Consider the following 19810-nt stretch of genomic DNA (forward strand, 5'->3'; position numbering starts at 1 on the left):
AAAATTTTCACACAGAAGATTCACCGGATTTGGGGGTGGGGGTTGTCTGGAGAACGGGAGGCGGAGATTAATGAGCGTTCTCCCTCCCAGGACTGTGAAACGAAGTGGGTTTGAACACAGACGCCATAGAAAAAGTTCTATCACGTTCAGAAACAACAGTGGTTTAGCTGTGACATCTTTTTCTTTTTAGGAAAAAAAAAATGTTAATGGCATGTCCCCTTCGGGAAGAGAGATGACTCTGGTCCGCAAACGCGTGCCCAGAACTGGACACAGGCTCTGATGACCATCCATGTGCCTGGAACACCTCTGGAAGGGTGCCTTTTAAGAATCCCCTTTTTTCCTCCCCCAGGTAATAGTTCTTAAAATGGAAAAGAGCTTCCTGCAATTATTTTAGGTTTGCTAAAGTATTGTTTTGGCAGAAAAGGGGGGTGGTTTTTAGGGTTTGGCAAGTTGCCAAGTAAGCCTGCTTTTCCAGTTTTTTTTTTAACCTCATATTTTCTCTCTAGGCTCTCCTCCCTACTTGGGGGGAGGGGGGGGCGAAAAAAAAAAGTATAGCTCCTTCATCCAAACTCCCATCCCATCTCTTTCTCCTCATGTCTCTCTCATGCTAGTTTGCAGCCTGCTGCATTTGCTAATCCTTCTCAAAATTCCAAAAGGAAAGACGAGTGTATCACATTGAAAGACACTGGCACCCAGACAGGGACTCTACACCTTGGTAGAAGTTACAGAGCTTAGCCTCTGAAAAGAGGAAATTCACTGTAGGAATGCCCACTCTGCAGGTGAGGGTCAGGGGAGGCGTTAAAGGCCATTCTCGTTCAGCCTCCTCCCTCCCCCCCCCTTTTAAATGAAGGGGCAGCAAGATTGGTACAGGGGAAATATTCTGCATTTGTCTAAATTATTTTATGCTTGTTCTCCAGTTAGTTTATTGCTAAAATAAATGCTGAATGGTCAAGAGACCATTGTCACATTCCCCCATTCTAAATATTCTTGGACATCTTTCAGATTATTTATTAAGAGGTGAGGGGAAAGAAGGGCTTAAACCTTTAATAGGAGAGTCCCATTTTTCCAAACTAAACAACCGCTTTTCCTTAGTTCCTCTTGGATTTCTGCAGGGGAAAATGTCCTAAAAGCTAAGCCGAGTTACAGAGACAAAATCCCTGGCCACAGAACCTTTGCTGGGATCTATAACTTCAAGGCGCTCCAAGTTTCCTCGATAGACGTTTCTGGCTGACAGTCCCAACATGTAACTGAGGCACAGTGAGAAGTTATTGTTCAAGTATGTACTCTTGGGAAGCTGTCTTCCAGAGCAGATTAAAATCTTCCTTTTGGTGTATTAAAAGATAGACTTCACATCTGCCTCCTTCCAAAATACCAAAGATTCTTACTTTTAATTGAATCTCAAAAAAAGAAAAAAAGAAAAAAAGAACTGGCACGTCGCCCTAGTTGAAAAAGAATGGAGAAAAGTAATTTAATGCTGATATTTCTACTTTAAAAACTTCTTTTGTTGCAGCAGTGGATGTGCCCGCGATTTCCAGCTTTCTGTGGTTAGCAATATTATCTTAAGTAACTTTTGGCGCCCTTCGTAAGACTTTTTGGATATGGGACGATTGTTTGCGCCCTCTAGGCAAGGGCTGGATCCAAGTTCAGCACCAAAGCCCTTCACATCCGCTCCTGCTTTCTCTCCTATCTCCGCCAGCTCCCACTCCCTCCCCCGCGGGAGGATGGGGGGAGGGAGGGGGGGAGGCGGGGGAAACACTACAAAGTACAGTTCCAACTACAGTCTTTGGAAACACGACTGAGAAAAATACAGTAGAAGAGTTACAGTTACAAAAAGGCTTCTGGTAACTTTCTCTCCAACAGGCATAAATTTAAACACACACACAAAGAAACAGATGTTTCTCAAAGGGCAGTCTGGGGGTAAAAAACATTTCCAACTCTCTCCCCTCTTCCCAAGTTGCAAAAGTAAATCCTTGTCCAGAGTTCACAAAGATGCTAAGACACTTGAGAGAGGGAACAGGGGTGGAGGGAAGAACGAAGAGGGAAGACATAGAAAACAGTATAGGAAACACAGGTGAAGGAGGAAAACTAGTTTACTGCAATCATATAAATGCCCTATTGTTAGGAAGGATAAACCCCTTATTGGAAATAACCGCTCCAATCATTTATTTTGCAAGTGCTGGGAGGCTGCCTTGAAATGGGGTTGTCTCCGCGCAAAAGAGGCTCCTGTCATGCTCTTGGCTATCCATATTCTTCCTGGCACAGAGCCCAGCCTTGCATTTACTGTGTTTTATTTGCAGAAATGTTACCTTGCCAGTTTTAGTGAAATCCTCTTAGATATATAAATTACGTCAATAAGGTTTCACTTATATGTACATCTCAAATACCTCTTGTTTTAGAGGTCACTTCATAGGAAGATCTTATTAATATGATTTAGATTTTAATGCCCAAAGCAGTAAAGGTAAAATTGGGGTTCATAAGGGACAACACCATTAACTATAGTTCTTTCCAAGGCTGACTTTATCACTAGCATTTTTCAACATTTTTCTTCTCTAGTTTTTTGACCTGCTGGTCACTGGTGTGCAGATTTTTCTTCTATGCTTGTGTTACTAAATTGAATCATGTTGCTGAACTGGGCATGCACGTGGATTCTTACATCAACTTTCCAAACTGGCGTTGATGAGAAGGCCTGGAGCCTTGGGAAATGGCTCCATGGGATATAATACAAACATGGGAAAGAGCCCATGGTATTTTCTACTCACTCCTCAACAGAATTAAGTATCTACTCTGCTCAGAGGGAAGGAAGCGATGGATATATTTTAGCCAGAGGCTGCCAGTTACTGTCTCCAAGATAAGCTACTGCAGTAGGTTTCCACTGGATTGGTGTCAAAGACTTGTCCACGAGGCCAGATTCCAGCTAAGAGTTAGCCAGTCAGCAACTTTCCACACATACCCTCCACAGGGGTTGTTGTAGTAACAAGAAGAAATGTGAATTCGGCCAGTCGTAATATACTATTTGCTACTGGCCATATATTTAAACAGCAGAATTCAAAAGAAGTCAAGAAAAACTACTTTTTCTCCCTCTTCCTTTCAAATGTAAAAAACAGCTGTCAGTCCACCTGCGAAACATTCTCTCATGCTTAAAACTTGTTTAGAGTTTCAAAAAGGGAGGCTTGCCTATTTTCCTCCAAAGTACTGGAAAAGCCAAAGCTTCTAAGATAATCAGAGCGAGAAGTTTTGTAATGCTGAATATGCAATATACTACTTCCCAAAGCTCACTACAGTCCCATAATTTAGGGAAGTTTTTAAGTCACACATTTTTAAAAGTTGAACCTCACCTTCCAGGACAGTTAACAACTTTCCGAATTTAAAAATACTAATCCATGCAAAGTTAAACATTTCTCTAGCAGAAATTTTCTAACTTTTCCAAAAAGACAGTGAAGAAAGCATAAGATTCATGCAAAAATCCCCCATCCGTGGTTTTTTTTTTTCTTCTTAAACTCGAAAACTCTTTCCTATTGTGCTTGCTAAAATCCGGAAGAGCTTGTAGCTTTGACAGCTTGAACCACACCATCCCTTTCAGAGCCGCAGAGAACTTCAGATCTCTGCCCCGCCCCCTCTGGCAATTGCGAACCATTGTACACCCAAGCTTTCTCATGATTGGATAAAGCTTTTGTCAATCTCCCCTATTGTCCCATTGATTAGAGGATGGAATCGTCAATTATTCTCCGGGTCCAGACATTTCTTTTCGGGTTAGGTTGACTGCTGAGGCCAGACGTCTTTTTACAGAACAGAGCAGCACGTACAGGATTCCCCCCTCCTTCCCCCCCATGTTTCTGGAACGGAGCAAGCGCTAGGAGGAAAAAAAAATCTGTCAAGCTCAGCAATTTTTTCAAATCTCAGGGGGAAAAAAGGAAACCCAGTCTCAGATGCACATAGCAAAAAAGCCATCCACAAAGCTACATCTTTAAAACAAAACCATCACAATAGACATTACCCAGCAATCACTTAAATGCATATGCAAGCTAGAGAAATTTTAGTCTTAGCCATTAAACAAAATCATTCTACCGTTATTGTTCTTATAAAACGCATATCCGTATAAACGCAAAATAGAAAGTTTAAGATGTACCACGTACCATTGCAATGTATAAAGAGTACGTGAGAAACTTTAAAATGTTCAGACGAATTGCTTCATTTGTTGTCCCCTTATTTTTGCATTAAAAAAAATCTAAATAAACTTGGAACCGTTGAAAACCCGGAAGAGGTTTTTTTTTAAAGCTGTTGGCCAATTGCAGGCTTCTTGGATTTTTTTTTTTTTTTTTTTTTTTTTTACTCCAAATCAGAAGGCGTTCGCAATTGCAATGTGCGCTCTCTGCCTCTCTCACTGTCTCTCTCTCCTCTTTTGAAAGCGATCCAACCCGGGCTGGCTGGTTCTCAGATTCTCTCTGCTTTTGCCGTGTGTGCTTTGGATTATACAAGACTTTGCAGAAGTTGCAATCGATTCGCAGTCTCTCTCTTCTCTCCCTACGCCCTTGTTTATTTCCGCAATCGCTGCAATTTGCATAGTAACCACGCACTAGGCGCCCGCGGCAGCCTATGGAGGGGACAGGGAGGGGGCAGGGAAAAGGCCTTGCCCCCTTCTCCCCTCCTCCTGTCTCTCTCCCCGCCAGTCTCCTCCTCCCCCACGGCGTGTGGCCAATAGGAGCCCCGGCATTCAGCGCAAGCTCCGGCCGGGTCCCTGCTCGGCAGAAAAGCTCCTGTGTTACAAGGCCCTGCTGGCGGGGATCCTGTTTTTGGCGCATTGAAGTTCCTTTGCTTGCGGACCTCGCGGTGCTAGGGAGGTGTAAGGATATAGTACCTTTGCCTGCGGTTGTACGGGTTTTTGAACGTTTTAATCAAGTCTGTACACCTGCCTTTTCAGTTTCTTTCCCCATAGCCTCTCGTGAGTTATTAGGCTAGTTCATGATGGTCAGTGAGAGATTTAACCTTTATTTGCACTGGTGTAGACCAAGAGTTAAAGATCCTCTTTGGTTCATTAAATCAAGAGAGTGCAAAACGTCACAGAGGACTTACAGTGAAATAAAGCTTCTGCTCCAGTTCACAGAGGAAAAGACATGGTCTCTCTTCTCTGCAAATGAGTGAACATGAAATTGTTAGGTGGGCTCCCTCAGGAAGAAGCTGTTCCTTTAAAGCAAACATCTAGTTGGCCAATATGCTTACAAAACCTGTGTTCCACAAAACTTAACACACCCCTCAACCTCCCATCCACCTAAAGAAAGGCTCTAATATTTAAAAGGTTGGTGTGTTTTTTATAAGCTAGTTATTGGAACATTAAGTCCTTCATATTATTGATTCATTTTATTTCATTAACCCAGGCTCCATAAGACCATGTGATCTGGATATTTCAATGTTAACCTTTTATTTGTTTGTTTTAAATAAGAAACTAGTTACCATCACAGTGTGGGGGGGGGGGAGGGGCGGGGAGGGGGGCAACTCTAAAGAGAAGAGATGCCCCTTTAAATGGAGAGCATCAAAAGCAGGCTATTGCGTTTGTTTTTTGGTGTGTGGTATTTTGGTTTTTTTTTTAATGTGTTAAGTAGTTTAGGACGTTTTGCAGAATAACTGAGCTATAGGAAAATGTGTGCTTAGCTCACTTAAAAAAAAATTGTCCAAATGCAAGTCAAGAGGAATACGATGCAACCTGGCAGTTGTCTGATTTGCTTAACTGTCCTTGGTAGAAGCACCTAATTAATTAATAACAGGACCTTGTACAGTTAAATTAGAGGTTAGAGAAACCTCCTATTTTATATTGAACCACATTTTTGGCTTTAAGCTTGCACTTTACCACTAACTAAAGGATGCAGCATTACTGGGAGGTAGGGTACTGTGGCTGCCCTTGGTCTTACATAAGCTTTGCTGTTCTGGTCTACCCATTCTAGATTCTGATATTGTCTTGTTCTAGAAAGTCTGTGGCGTTTAATCCTGGCCTTCTCCACTGACCATCCATTTCCACTTGTTATATGACTTTTACCCTAGAAATAACACTTGATGGAATGTAGTGTCTTAAATAAAAAGAAAAAGAATTTTTTCAAGCAACCAAAAAAGTTCTAGGCTTAGTTCAGCTGGTGATAGGCTGTGTGACCTTGAGATGGTTGCATAACACCTGCAAAGTAGAACATGGACCTATCATGACACTAGAGGACTGTTTTGTTACGAGCAAAGAGCCTTTGAAAAGCACAAGAAATATCAACTTGTGTCGCACTGCTCTGTAGATGCCATGGTCTGAATAAGCCCCAATGCTAAGCAAGCCAGGCCTTGTCAGTAGGTGGAAACAGTGAGTTTTCTCTGCTTTGTCTGTAGTTCATTAACTCCGTTTAATGTGGTAGGTTAGCACTTATTTCCTAAGTGACCTTTTATATCTCCATCTAGTCCACAGCAAAACAGTATAATCTTTGGAGTCCAACTTAGGTATAATGTTGGGCCTACTATTTATTTAACCTCTGTAATACAGCTTTAGATTTCTCATCTAGGAAATGGGAGATAGTCAGATAACATATGTAATTTGCCTAGTATACTATGTATATTCAATATACAATAGCTATGATAATAATAGTAATAATACTGTTTAATATGTACCATGTACCACATTGAATGTGCTAGTAGCTGGGGATACAGACAATAAGACATTATCTCTGACTCCAAGAAACTTTCAGTCCAATGGGGGAGACAAGGCACAAAGGTAAATAATAATGTAATGTGATAAGTGCTATATCCAACTTAGATATACCTAAATGGCAATAGGAATATAGATGATAGAATGACTGGTTTTGCCTGGATGTATAGATAGAGTCACAGAAGGCTAACAAAGAGGAAATGACATTTGTGTTGGGTCAGAAGTATGCATTTGTCCGGTGGACAAAGTAGGGGCAGGGCATTCCTGCCCAGGAAGGCACAGTAATGTCACTGTATGCAGTGGGCCAGAGAATGGGGTAGTAATTGGTTGTGGCTAGTTGTTCTAGCTAGTATTAGCTTGCATTGCAGTCACTAGAAATGAAGTGAAAAAGGCAGGCTGAGGCAAGTTGGTGGAGAACCTTGTGAGCCATTTAAACTTTCACTTGAGAAACTGGGGAGATATCAAATGTATTTAACCAAAATATAGACAAAGTAAGATTTTCAAATTAGAAAGATTATTCTAGCAATGGAGGTAACAAGACTGGTTAGAAAGAAGTGAGAAAAGATGAAGTCCTGAATAGCACAGCAGGAATGAATGAGCAAGAGAGAGAAAGGGAGGGAAGAATAGAGGGTGGGAGAGATGTGAGAAAGCAAGGGAGACCCACCATACACATTAATTTCCAGGGTTTTGATCAACAGAGACAATTTAGGAGTGCAGTTTTTCCAGACTCTTCTCAAAGTCCAATTGCCCACAAAATGTATAACGAGACCTGTTAGTGAAAGAGTCTCTCCTAACCCCACAAATTGTCACTTCTATGTCCTTAAAACTAATTTTAAAATAATACAGTAATAGTAGCAATAGCTCACATAGATTGAGTCTTTATATATGGGAGGCTCTCCCCACCCCATGAATTTGTATTCCAGTAACTTCCCATCATGACTCCGAAAATCAGACATGCATCTAATGGGGTGACTTTGGGTTGCTAACCCCACTGAGAGCCTCATGTTTGCAGGTAGGCTGGCTTTATGCCTTGAAAATAGTAGGCTCTTCCAGGAATTTCGCTTTTGACCCAAATAAAAACTTTAATCCTCTTGCAGATCATTGGTACAGAGACTAGAGTATCAGAGTCTTACAGAATTAGGAATATAATTCAAAATTGCAATATTTTTTCTGATAATTCTTAATTTTCAATTTGTGAACTAAGCTGAATATTGAACACAGATTTGCCTCCGCAAATCCTAGATCATCCAAAGCACTTTTTAGGCTACGTAATCAAGATGGGCATTTAGAGGACAACGTGGCCATATAAAGGATAAATAATAGAAGCCAATTTAAATCTAGGAATTGATGAAGTTGCCAAATAAGCAAGTTGTGGCGGACTATTACCCCCTCAGATGCATTCTCTCTGTGTTTTTGGATACATAGATGAAGAGTATAGAGCCCTATTTCCCAGCCTGCCTTACAGAAAGGCACAACACATGATTCAGCACTCAGTAGAATGCTAGCAGAGTTTAGTCCAACGTCCATGTCACTTGTTTAAATTTGTCATATACGTGTGGCCTTTTTGAAGGCTGCAATGAAGCCATGCGAGAGACCCAATTTTAATTACAAAGACTAGGATAATACCCTAGTACATCGCTTCTCAACCTGTGGGTCGCAAACCCTTTGGCGGTCGAACGACCCTTTCACAGGGGTCTCCTAAGACCATCCTGCCTATCAGATATTTACATTACAATTCATAACAGTAGCAACATTACAGTTATGAAGTAGCAACGAAAATAATTTTATGGTTGGGTTACAACATGAGGAGCTGTATTTAAAGGGCCAGAAGGTTGAGAACCACTGCCCTAGGAGGAAAGAAAGTAGCAACATGGAAGGAACCTGGGTCGCTAAATGACATCATGGAACAGAGCTACCTCTCCAGCCTTGATTTTATTTAAGCTACCATGTGTTTAGGTCTCTGATATAGCAACCTAGCCTCTACTATAACTAATAATCAACATTATAAAACAATCTCATGGTACCTTTGGATTTTTCTTTGTCTAAAGTCATATATTTCCCCCCCAACTTGCTACAGAATACATTTGATTTTATTGTCAGCCTTCTTTTCCGGACTTTCCTCCTGCCTAATTTCTCTCTGCTGCCCCCTCTTCCCAGCCACACTATAAATCATGTTTTCTCTTCACATCATTTTCTGAACACACAATGCATGTTCATCCTTCTCTTCCCTTGTTTGTGTGATTTCTTCTGCTCCCAAGTTCCTAAAGTTTTCTCCCTGTTCCATTGATTTTTTTTCTCCCCAAGAGCCCGTTTAATGCTGCTTCCCAATTCCCCTAGGTAGAATTGGTCAGTTCCTCCCCTCCGCCCCCAGGTAGAATTGGTTAATCGCTAACATCTTTTACTCATCTCTACAACAGCTTTCTTCACATTATCTATCAGTTACTTATTTGCATGTTTGTCTATTAGACTCTGAGCTCCTTGAAAGTGCAATGACTCCATTCATTCTTTTATTCCTATAAGCAAAATGCTATAGCAGATCCTTCACAAATGTTTGGTAAGTTAATGTGTGAATGGATAGATGAACAAACGGTCCATTTTCCAGCCTTGTACTCTGATGAAATACAGGGTCAGGAGTGTGACTTATGCAAAACATGGCATTATCAGTAGGTGGAAATTTTCAGTGTAAATAGGACATTGAGTTTGCTTTTCACAGAGCTTACCCACATCTTATCCCCTTTAACCTTCCTTCCTGCTGAAGTGGCACATCAGGAATTGTCATCCTCACCACACAAATGTAGAAACTAAGGCTCAGGAAACTGAAATATCCAAAACTCTAACTATGATGTCTAGTTTAGGAAAGAATTCAGGCTTCACACATTTTAAGTACCATTTTAATGGTTAGCTAGCTCTATACATAAAGGTAAATACATGGGCCTATCATTTAAAACAACCACAACAAACTGCTTTATTGAGGTATAATTGACATACAAAGAACTGCCCATATTTAATGTATACAATTTGATGAGTTTGGACATATAAAAATACTCATGGTCCCATCACCACAATCAAGGTCATAGACATATCCAACACCTCTCAGAGTTTCCCTGTGACCTCCCCTCCCACCCACCCCAGGCTTTCTTCTGTGGTAAGAACATTTAACATGAGGTCTGCCCTCTTACCAAATCTTGAAGGGCAAAATACTGTATTGCCAACTCTAGGCACTAGGTTGTACAGCAAAGTTCTAGAATGTATTCATCTAGCATCGCTGACACTTTACACCACTGAAGAACAACTCCCTATTTCCCCCAACTTCAGACCCATCCTCCCCATCTTGGACACACAGCAAACTGCAGAAGTTCCTGAAGACCACAGATGATATCACACAACTGAGCTGCTAGGATGACCAAAGAAAGGAAATCTGTATCTTGGGTAAAGCGAAAGTAGCCAAGTCTGAAGCTTACAATTCACAGGAGAGCTGAAAGGGAGCTCAGAAGTCTCTGTCCACCAGACTTTACAGATGATAAAACTGAAACCAGCAGAGTGAAGTGGCTAGCTCATGGCCACACAGCTGGTTAAGAATTAATCCCCAGTTCCAGTGCCAGTTTCATTACATCATGCAAAGACTATTTTGCAGGAATGGGAAAGGAGTGAATAACTATCTCTGGTATCAAAGTTGAAAAGAGGCCTGGGAAAGTGAAGAAATACTGTGAGTGAATCTGATAGGAGAAAGAAAACAGTCAACTAGCTAAATTGAAGGAAGGGCTCTAAAATCTAGGCTGATACCTGAAAGATTTACTCAAACGTGTTCACAGTTAAAGGATAGTTTTCAGGAAAAATAAACTAGGGTGGGGTGAGAGCAGCAGTCTAGAACTGTCACTTGGTGTTAACAGCTGTGAGCTGATGGGATTCTTTATTCTTTGCTGTTTGTGGCCTTGGGCGGTGCGATTGCTTCCTCTAGCTTCCTTCTCTGTGAAATGTAAATATCACTAGTCCTGCTTACTTCTTGAGGTTTTGCGAGAATTCAATGAAATAATGAATATGAAATGTAAAACAAATTTAGGTTTTTATTCTACAAAGGCCTATACCAGTGGTCAGCAAACTGCGGCTCGCGAGCCACTTGTGGCTCTTTGGCCCCTTCAATGTGGCTCTTCCACAAAATACCGACTTCTGTGCATGGGCCACGAAGTTTCAACTGCACTGTACGTGCGCGCCCGCACGTGGTATTTTGTGGAAGAGCCACACTGAAGTGGCCAAAGAGCCGCATATGGCTCGCGAGCTACGGTTTGCCGACCACGGGCCTATACCAATAGTTGTTTACAATACAGCACAGAATACAGAATGTGGATATTTAGTTAGTCATATTTATCCTGCTTCTATTCAAAAAGGTTTTGGAGTGGAGATGTCTATCTATCTATCTATCTATCTACCTACCTACCTACCTCTATATGTATACACACACACACACACACACACACACACCCCTACATATCTCCATTCCAAGACATTTTGGAATAGAGGCAGCATAAATATAATATACTAGAGGCCTGGTGCATGGACTCGTGCACCGGTGGGGTCCCTTGGCCGGGCCTATGGGGATAGGGCTGAAACTGGCTCTCTGACATCCCCTGAGGGTCCTGGATTGCAAGAGGGTGCAGGCCAGGCCGAAGGACCCCACTGGTGCACAGTTGGGCTGGGGAGGGCTCCAGGGCATGTCCTGCCCAACTCGCCCAGTCCCCATCGGCTGGTCCCCAGCAGCAAGTTAATCTACCGGTTGGAGCGTCTGCCTCCTGGTGGACAGTGTGCATCATAGTGATTAGTCAAGCAGTCAAACGGTTGGTCGGACACCTAGCATATTAGGCTCTTATTATATAGGATAATTAATTAACTAAATATCTATATCTATCTATCTTTCTATTTAAAGGACACTATTAAGATATATATAAGATAAAATCAAGGCCAAGATTAGTATCCAAAATACATACAATGAAATCCTATGTACTCTTCTAGAGTTAACTTATAATTTGACTTTGAGTTTCTTAGCAATTAATTTTAAAAAGAAAAGGTAAAAACTTATAAAATACACAGTATTCATATGATTATAACGTTCAAATTCAAGAAGGGTTGTTTGTTCAAAAGCAACACAGACATTATGAGGTCTCAAAAAATTTAGCACATAACCTCCCACCACCATCATCCCCATCACTGCCATACATACACACAGACCAGGGTTGTGAAGAGGACAGTCTTTACTAACTTCCCTGGGTGAGATTTCAACCGCCATAAGGATAGAGGGAATGGGAAGGATGGCATCTTATTAAAGGACTATTTTAGAAATTCCTCAACTTCAGCTTGAGTGCCTGGGGCTAGTGATACGAAGTGCTCCTGATACTGCTGAATTAGAATGTAACTAGCTTGATATCAGTGTCTATAGGCACAGAAAATCAGCAAAAAAGAGAGAACTAGTTGAGGTTGACACCTCTGATCCTGGTAGTGGTGTGTTTTTTTTCACACTCACTCTAAGATCACATTCCACCCTCCAAAAAGTAGTCTGGAGAGACAGGAAATGGGAACTGGGAAACTTCTTTGGCATGGACACTCAGAGTTCAGACTCTCTTTTCCAGCCCCTATCCTTTAGCACTCCAGTCTCTCTTGACCTCTCTCTTTCATAAGGTGACTCAAAATGGGGTCAGCAAAGGGCAGTCCAGCAAGGAAGTTGTAGAGTTAGAGTTGTTGTTGTGTTGGATACACAAGCGGTAACAAGTGGGTAGCTTGGCTCAAAGCCCAGTTAATAGGCTAAGAAGCAGGATTATGAGTCAACCAAAAACATTACAGAAAAAAAGAATGGTGTGTGGGTCAGGGTAGGGAGACAGGGCGTGATCTGACACTCTACTGGTAGGTCCCTTAGGGAAACAGCAGTTTTGTTTTATTGTGATAAAATATACATAGCATAATATTTACCATTTTAACCATTATTAAATATACAGTTCAGTGGCATTACATGTATTCACGTTGTTGTGCAACTATCATCATAATCAACCCCCAGAATTTTTCATCATCCCACACTGAAACTTTGTAAACGTTAAATAATAACTTCCCATTTCTTTCTCTCACAGGCCCTAGAACTCATTTTGCTTTCTGTCTCTCTGGATTTGACTTCTCTAGATACCTTAGATTCAGCATTCATTCAGTATTTGTCCTTCTGTGAGTGGCTTATTTCACTTAGCATGATGTCTTCAGATTCATGCATGTTGTAGCATGTGCCAGAATTTCCATGTTTCAGGCTGAATAGTATTGCATTGTATGTATATGCCACTTTTTGTTTAGCCCATTCATCCATTGATGAAAACTTGGGTTGCTTTCACATTTTTACTATTATGAATAATGCTACTATGAATATAGTGTATAAATATCTATTTGAGCCCCTGCTTTCAATGTTTTTGGGTACATATTCAGAAGTGGAAATGTTGAATCATATGGTAATTCTATTTGTAATTTTATGAGGTGTAAGTAGCAACCTTAATTTATCTTTGGAGAAAAAAATTGAACAAATTCTTTAAGGACTTATTTCACTTACAGAGTTAATTTCACAAATATCAGGAATCTTGGATTCTGGACTCAATTCTCCTATTAATTGTATGATCTTTGAAGTCACCTGATCATCAGAACCATTGTAAGTTTCCTCATCTGAAAAATGATGTTCAAGATCTTTTACAATTCTAAACATCTATAATTCTGCATATTTTCTTTGGTTTATGGGTTCATCTGTTTGTTTTGGAAATGTTTTTTGAATGTCAGAACAGGTTTTACTCAAAGATTAATAGGAGTTATCAGGGCCAGGGGAGAGCTAGGGAAGAGGAAGACTAGGGTGGTAGTTGAAAGAAGAAATAAAATGGACTGTAAGCTAGTGGGAGAGCAGGTGCCAAGGCCATGCTGAAGTGGTAAATATAGGTCAGAACACTCTGGGCCTAGTGACCAACTTCAAAGATTTTAGACTTTATCCTGACATTAATGCGGAGCCATTGAAGGGGCTTAAAGAAGGTGGCAGCAACATCAGTTTTGTTCAGAAAAAGCACTCTAACCACAGTGTAAAAAATAGATTGTAGGGGTTCACAACAAGTAGCCTATCCTTTTTCCTCTCCATTATCTCGGTTTTTCCTTTTGCTTTGAAAGTGGTAAAATTAGTCAACATGTCCCAGAGCCTAACCTAGAACAAAAGACATTTAGATCAAATTTATTTCACCTTGGCAAATAATACTGTACAACACTTCTCCTTACAATAAAAAATATTCAACCACCATTTTCCCTGAGTTGTGAAAACCACTCACCATGGTTGGTAGTATACTAATGTTTCCAAGTCATTACTTTGCCAATTAATATTGACATTAGAGCAATTTTTAAAAGTTCCAACAGGAGATTATCTCTTTATCTGCAATGTTAAAATTAAATAGCACATATTAATTTGATACCTTATATTCTATGAGAAAACTTAAGAAGGTTCATATTTGATTAAGTGGACTTTTTCCATAATTGGGATACAAATAGTCTAGTTCTGACTTTATATAATGTTTTTATTTAAATAATGTAATATTATAAAAATCATAAAAAACAATGATGCTGCTTTCCTTTGTTATATACTTCATTTTATTTTATTTTATTTTTTTTTTACCATGAAAGCTATGAGCTGTGTTACATCAGCATATTGGGTACCTATGAAAACAACGCTTGATCCCTTTCATGGGTGAAGAAAAGAAGCTGGTTTCTATCTTAGATCACATGAATGCAGAAACAACTTGTTTGGAAAAATGCTCTGTTTTAATATGCAAGAAAAATGCCTTGTGTTATTGTAGATATTAAGATCACTCAGTAACTAATGCCATATTCAGTAAAATAATGCTGGGAAAAATAAAGGCATTTAACCTTCAATAAATGTTGGCAGTTTGGCATAGTTTTCAGTTTTGTTTACCAAGGAAAGAAAACTGAAATGAGAGCAAGGAGGACCAATTATAAAGAGTGCTTCGGTTTGGCAAAGATGTTGAAATGGGCAGTTTGTTGCAAGCGGAGCCAGGCAGAGAGCTGAAAATGTAAAGTTTGTAAGGTACTTGGTATGCTTTTGGTATATTTAAAAAAAAAAGTGCTTTTTCAAGGAAGCAGGCAAAGAATGGTGTTTCTGGTTTTAACATTATTCCTATTAGTTTGCTAGTCCTCCCAAGGGCTTTAAAGTTGACAATAAATCACAAATATTTTAATTTGTCATGAGATAGCATATAGAAACAAAAATCTCCCAACTGGTTTTCTGCCAAAGTATTTCTACTAGCCCTATCCACTTCCAGAATTTATACTCACTATCAAAAATTCAGAAATAATGGAACTATCAAATAAGTTTAAGTCTGGAGAACATTTACTGAATGCTGCTGTAGCCCGCACTACATGAGGCCTGGGAATGCGGGACAAATAAGTGGTGATCTGGCCGTCGAAGAGACAAGTGACTCTAGACAAGCCTGGGTTACCTCATTTGCCAGAAGCCCAGAGCAGAATAGCCTTCTCCAAGTCAGTAAAAACATATGACACATGAAGTTGTAGCAAACAACGAGGTGCACCCTACCTCACTGCTCTCCCTCCAACTCCGATGCCTTATATTAGGACTATATTGTGAAAGTCTCTATTTGAGCATCAGTTTGCAGTAAATCCTGCATTCTGATGATAGTATAATGTTTGAGTAAATTCTGAAAAGATGATATGTATGATATTTGCTTTATAACATGTTAAGAATATAGCCATTAGTGTCCAATTTAGTTTCTCAAAGTCAAAATTTGACAAGACAATTGAATTTTATGTTACAGATATTTGACTCATTGTAATATCAGTGTATATCAGGTGCTATTTAAAATAGTATTTGAATCTTTTTTTTTTTTTTTGGTAGCATGACCAGAAGAGAGGTTTTCTGGGTAGATAATAACAGTGATACAAACACCTGTTGTTTCCCAAGCTAAATGTTCTTAATTGGAAAAGCACTGAAGAGCTTATAAAACTCATCCTTCCTTTTCTTTTTTTGCTTTTGTAAAATTGAATGTCAGTAATGACTCAAACCCATAGTGTGACAAGTGTCTGTATTGTTATGACATTATATCTTGATCACTCCAGTTCTTTCCATGTGTTCAAGGTATTTGCTTTAATTTTCAAAAATTGTGTTGTTTAATATTACATACTATTGATCTTAATGAGTTTACCAGGTGCGATAGTAATAGACTTCCATGGACTGTAGATAAAATAATTGAATTAACTTTGAAGTAAAAAACAAAAACAAAAACCCTGTTTCACAATTTGTGATATGAAAATTTAATGCAATCCTACAAACACTTTACTGATAGTACAATTCCGATATGAGAAAATCTGAAGTTTTTTGCTACCCTACTCTATGTTACTTAAAAAAAATAAAAACATGATTAATTTAGAAAACATCGTAATCAATGTTTATAGTATTTAGATACTTTAGTTCACTTTAGTTAAAGCAGTAACACATTAAGACTTTCACTAAACTTTTCCTATAATAAGAAAGCTTCCTTTGAGATTTTTTTCCCTTCAGAAAAACTTTGATACCACAAAAGTTTTAAAAAGCTAACTCTCCTGCCTGAATTGAGTCTCTATAAATGACAAATCATGGTTACACAGAAGATATCCGAGAAGTATTAAGTCAGGTAAACTTTAGAGGAGTGTTTCCCAAGTTTCGAGCCCTGCCTAATGCCCAACAAAGACTTCTTTATTTGTTAGTTTTCATACGTTCATAAGTAAATCAGTACATTTTGGTGTATCACTTTTTATGGTTATAAAAAAGATTCATGCCCAACTCTAAGACCTTAGAATCTGGGTCTTTATGAATAAAGACAGTGGAGGTTTTGCTGCCTGGGAGAGTGTGGGCTTCCCCAGAGTTGGTAGGCCGGGTTTCTGTGGACCGAGATACTAGCCTGCTCTCATTTGTCTCTACTCTAATGACCAAATCAAATACCCCTCTATCTCCAAGCCATTATAACGTGGAAATTGTGCACTGTCTACACATCATGGGCTGTGAAACAACAGCCCAAATGCATGCCCAGCTTAGTATGTCCTAAATGTTGGAACAACTGAGGTGATCAGTTTTGAATTTATTTGCACTCATTTTTACTACTTGAGACACACTCATTAAAAAGCTGCATTTCAACCATGTTATATGTTCACATTGAACTGAGCTGGACTTTCACTGCACTGCTGCATCTGGCTTTTTGATTTGCCTTGGACAGAAGTATTATTTCATATTACTAACAATTCAGACAGACTTTATCAGGTTGTCAAGTCATCAGCTGGGCCTCTTCCTTCCCAATCTCTCTAAGGAAAATGGGGTCGTTTTCCACCCCGCCCCTGGTATCTACAGGTTGGGATTACAGATACAGGTGGGAGCAGGGAACCCAACCCAGAGCGTTGAATCCTGCTCACTTTCCTCTGGGCAGTTACTCATTTGCAATCAGCTCTGCTCTTAAACTCTTTAAAGCTACAAACAAACTTTGGGAAAGTTACATCACTGTAAACAAAGACACAGTTGCTTAAATTATTATTATGCAACACGATATCATTACTCACACACTGACACCGCAATTATCTCCCCAATGTGACTATAGCTTTGTAGGCAGCTTCTGGAGAAGTACAAATCTAGAATAAATATGTCAATGCCACCTTTATGAATGGAAAGGGCTTCCCAACCCCCCTTGCAAAGTGGACACCAAAGCAGTCTCCCCGGTCTTTGGAATTCCTTTTTAAATGTAAATGATCAGTCTGGTAAGGTCCACATGCCCAGCTATAGGGAACAGCAATTCCATCATTAATACGTGAAAGTGGAATTCTGGTTGTGCTTTTTTAGAATTCGCAGGCATCAATACACATCTGGTGATTAATTTGTTAATTACCCGGGTCCCTTAAAAAAAAAAAAGTGCCTGTAAGCACTGGGCTGTGTCTGCCCCAGGTGATCCCTACCGATCTGGTAGCGAGACTGCCCCCTCCCCGACGCCCCGCTGCCGGCCCATCGCTGCTTTGCTAGGTGTTCAAGCAAAAGACAAGCCAAACGTGTTCCGGACATAGTTTATTAACAATATGACAGCAGATAAAAAGGACCAGTTTGTAAAGAAAAAGAAAACTGGTGGCTATTTGTCCGAAGAAAAAAATGGAGAGTGAGGACAAATGACCCACACAAGTGCCTCTGGCCATTTTCTCCCTTGGCTGTCGCAGAGCTGCCAGGAGGAGGGGAGGGGAGGGAGAGGGATGGAGGGACGAAAGAGATTTAAAGCATCATCTCCCTATCTGCAAAGGTCTGGCCTCCCCGGTGCCCTGGAAGCGGTGTTAGCCATTTTCTTTCTTTTTTAAAAGAGCATCAAAGGAAAATAAAACAGAAAAGGTACATCTCTCTTCCTGCGCCGCCAGCTCGGCTCCTCCCTCCAAAGAAAGAAGCGTGGAAAGAAATCTCAGGTACAAGACCCAATCCACACGCATCCCGAGAGGCGTCTGCGGGCAGCTCGGTTCTGATTTGGCGAGTTGCACGGAAGGAGACGCGATCTGGAAAAATCAGTCCGTGCTCGCGCGCCCGCGCCCCCGCGCCCCCGCCGCCGCCCCGCCGCCCCGCCGCAGCGGCCACAGAACCCGCGGCTCCGCGGACACCGTTGCCGCAGTGCACGTCCGCCGCAGCCGCCGGGCGCTCGGTGAATAATGGAAGTACAGTGTGGAGACAACCAAGTTGATTTATCACGCAAAATAACTCACTTCTTCAGTCCAGCTCTGGGTCCTGTCACTTTAAATCACAAACGCGCCTGTACACAGATCTGCAGGCGCCCACACATGCATGGTACACGTGTGTGTGTGTGTGTGTGTGTGTGTGTGTGTGTGAGAGAGAGAGAGAGAGAGAGAGAGAGAGAGAGAGAGAGAGAGAGAGAGAGAGAGAGAGCGCGCCAAGTGGAATGATTCCAAATTGCTTCGCGTATATGATGGGGGGCGGGGAGAAGAGCCGTCACCCCAGCTCCCTACCCCCACCTTCTGCAGCGTGGACGAGTGGTTTGTAATGCAGCTTGGAGCAAAATAAAGTCTGAACAAAACTAGACTGTGAGACTAGCACGTCCCAGAGTGAAAGTGGGTGATGTTAACGCAGACTCTGTAAAGACTCGGATCACTTGCAGGCAAAACTAAAATTTCCCCCCTTTATATATATATATAAAAGAAAAGAAAATCATTAATTGGGTTCAGATCTAAAATGCTGCTTTTAAAATGCACGGCACATGTCGAAGACTCTGCGACTGTAATTTCTTGGGTAAACATCTGGTGAAGACATTCCAGGAACACATCTGAGAGGAAGAAAGGCGTAAGACAGCCCCTTCTTTATATATCTTGGGTCCAAAAAGGGTTGTTGGGACTTTTTTTTTTTAAGTGTGCTCTTAGTCTAAATACCTTTATGAACTCCGAGAGGCAGTTTGGTTTAGGAGAGGAGGGCAGACCTGGGAATGAGGAGCCCTGGGTGCCAGCCAGCGCCTGGTCTGTACGCTTGGGCAGGTCTCCTTTCCTATGGCCCTCCGTTCTCAGCTGTAAAATCGCAGAGGGTAAATGATATGCTTTCTCAGTTTTTATGTTTCCGATGACACTCCATGTTTCTATCTAGGAGGGAATGGTGAGGGGCGGGTTCATGCAGAGAGAGAAAGAGGTCACATTCTTCAGGTGGCATCAGTTTAGGCTAATGGTGATGAAAATGATGGGTCCAATCTGACCGTGTCCTTAACAGTAAAGATTGTGTCTATATTAAGAGCTGCTATTGTCCCAGCTCTGAGGTATATAGAGCCTATCATGAATGCTTTTTGAGAATGATGATGTAATATTGTAATTATATTTTGGGGAAGAAGGGGGAAAGATTATTTTCAAAAATCAGCCAAAAAGGGTTTGGGGATTAAAACAATGTTCAATATTCTTGTTTACTATAATCTGTATATGAAATGTATTCAATCCCTTGGATATTCAGAGAAAGGAACTTTTGGTGGGTGAGCCAGCTTGGTTGTCTAGATTGACCAAACTAATGGGATTAATTACTCCCCCTGTCTACTTTTCTGGGAAAACAACTCCAAGCAGGGTCTCAGGTAG

At 40.8% G+C, this 19810-nt stretch overlaps 1 protein-coding gene across 1 annotated transcript in view; it reads right to left on the reverse strand.

The window, feature by feature from the left end:
- Positions 1-4324, reverse strand: part of NFIA (nuclear factor I A) — a 379515-nt gene extending 375191 nt beyond the window's left edge. Inside the window, exon 1 of the mRNA XM_059689354.1 lies at positions 4134-4324. Coding sequence (XP_059545337.1) covers positions 4134-4136 — 3 coding nt within the window. The 5' untranslated portion in view covers positions 4137-4324. The remainder of the gene's footprint in view (positions 1-4133) is intronic.
- Between the last annotated feature and the right edge of the window lie 15486 nt (positions 4325-19810).

This window comes from Myotis daubentonii, chromosome 3 (genome assembly GCF_963259705.1).
Source record: "Myotis daubentonii chromosome 3, mMyoDau2.1, whole genome shotgun sequence".
In the NCBI taxonomy this organism is placed as follows: domain Eukaryota; kingdom Metazoa; phylum Chordata; class Mammalia; order Chiroptera; family Vespertilionidae; genus Myotis; species Myotis daubentonii.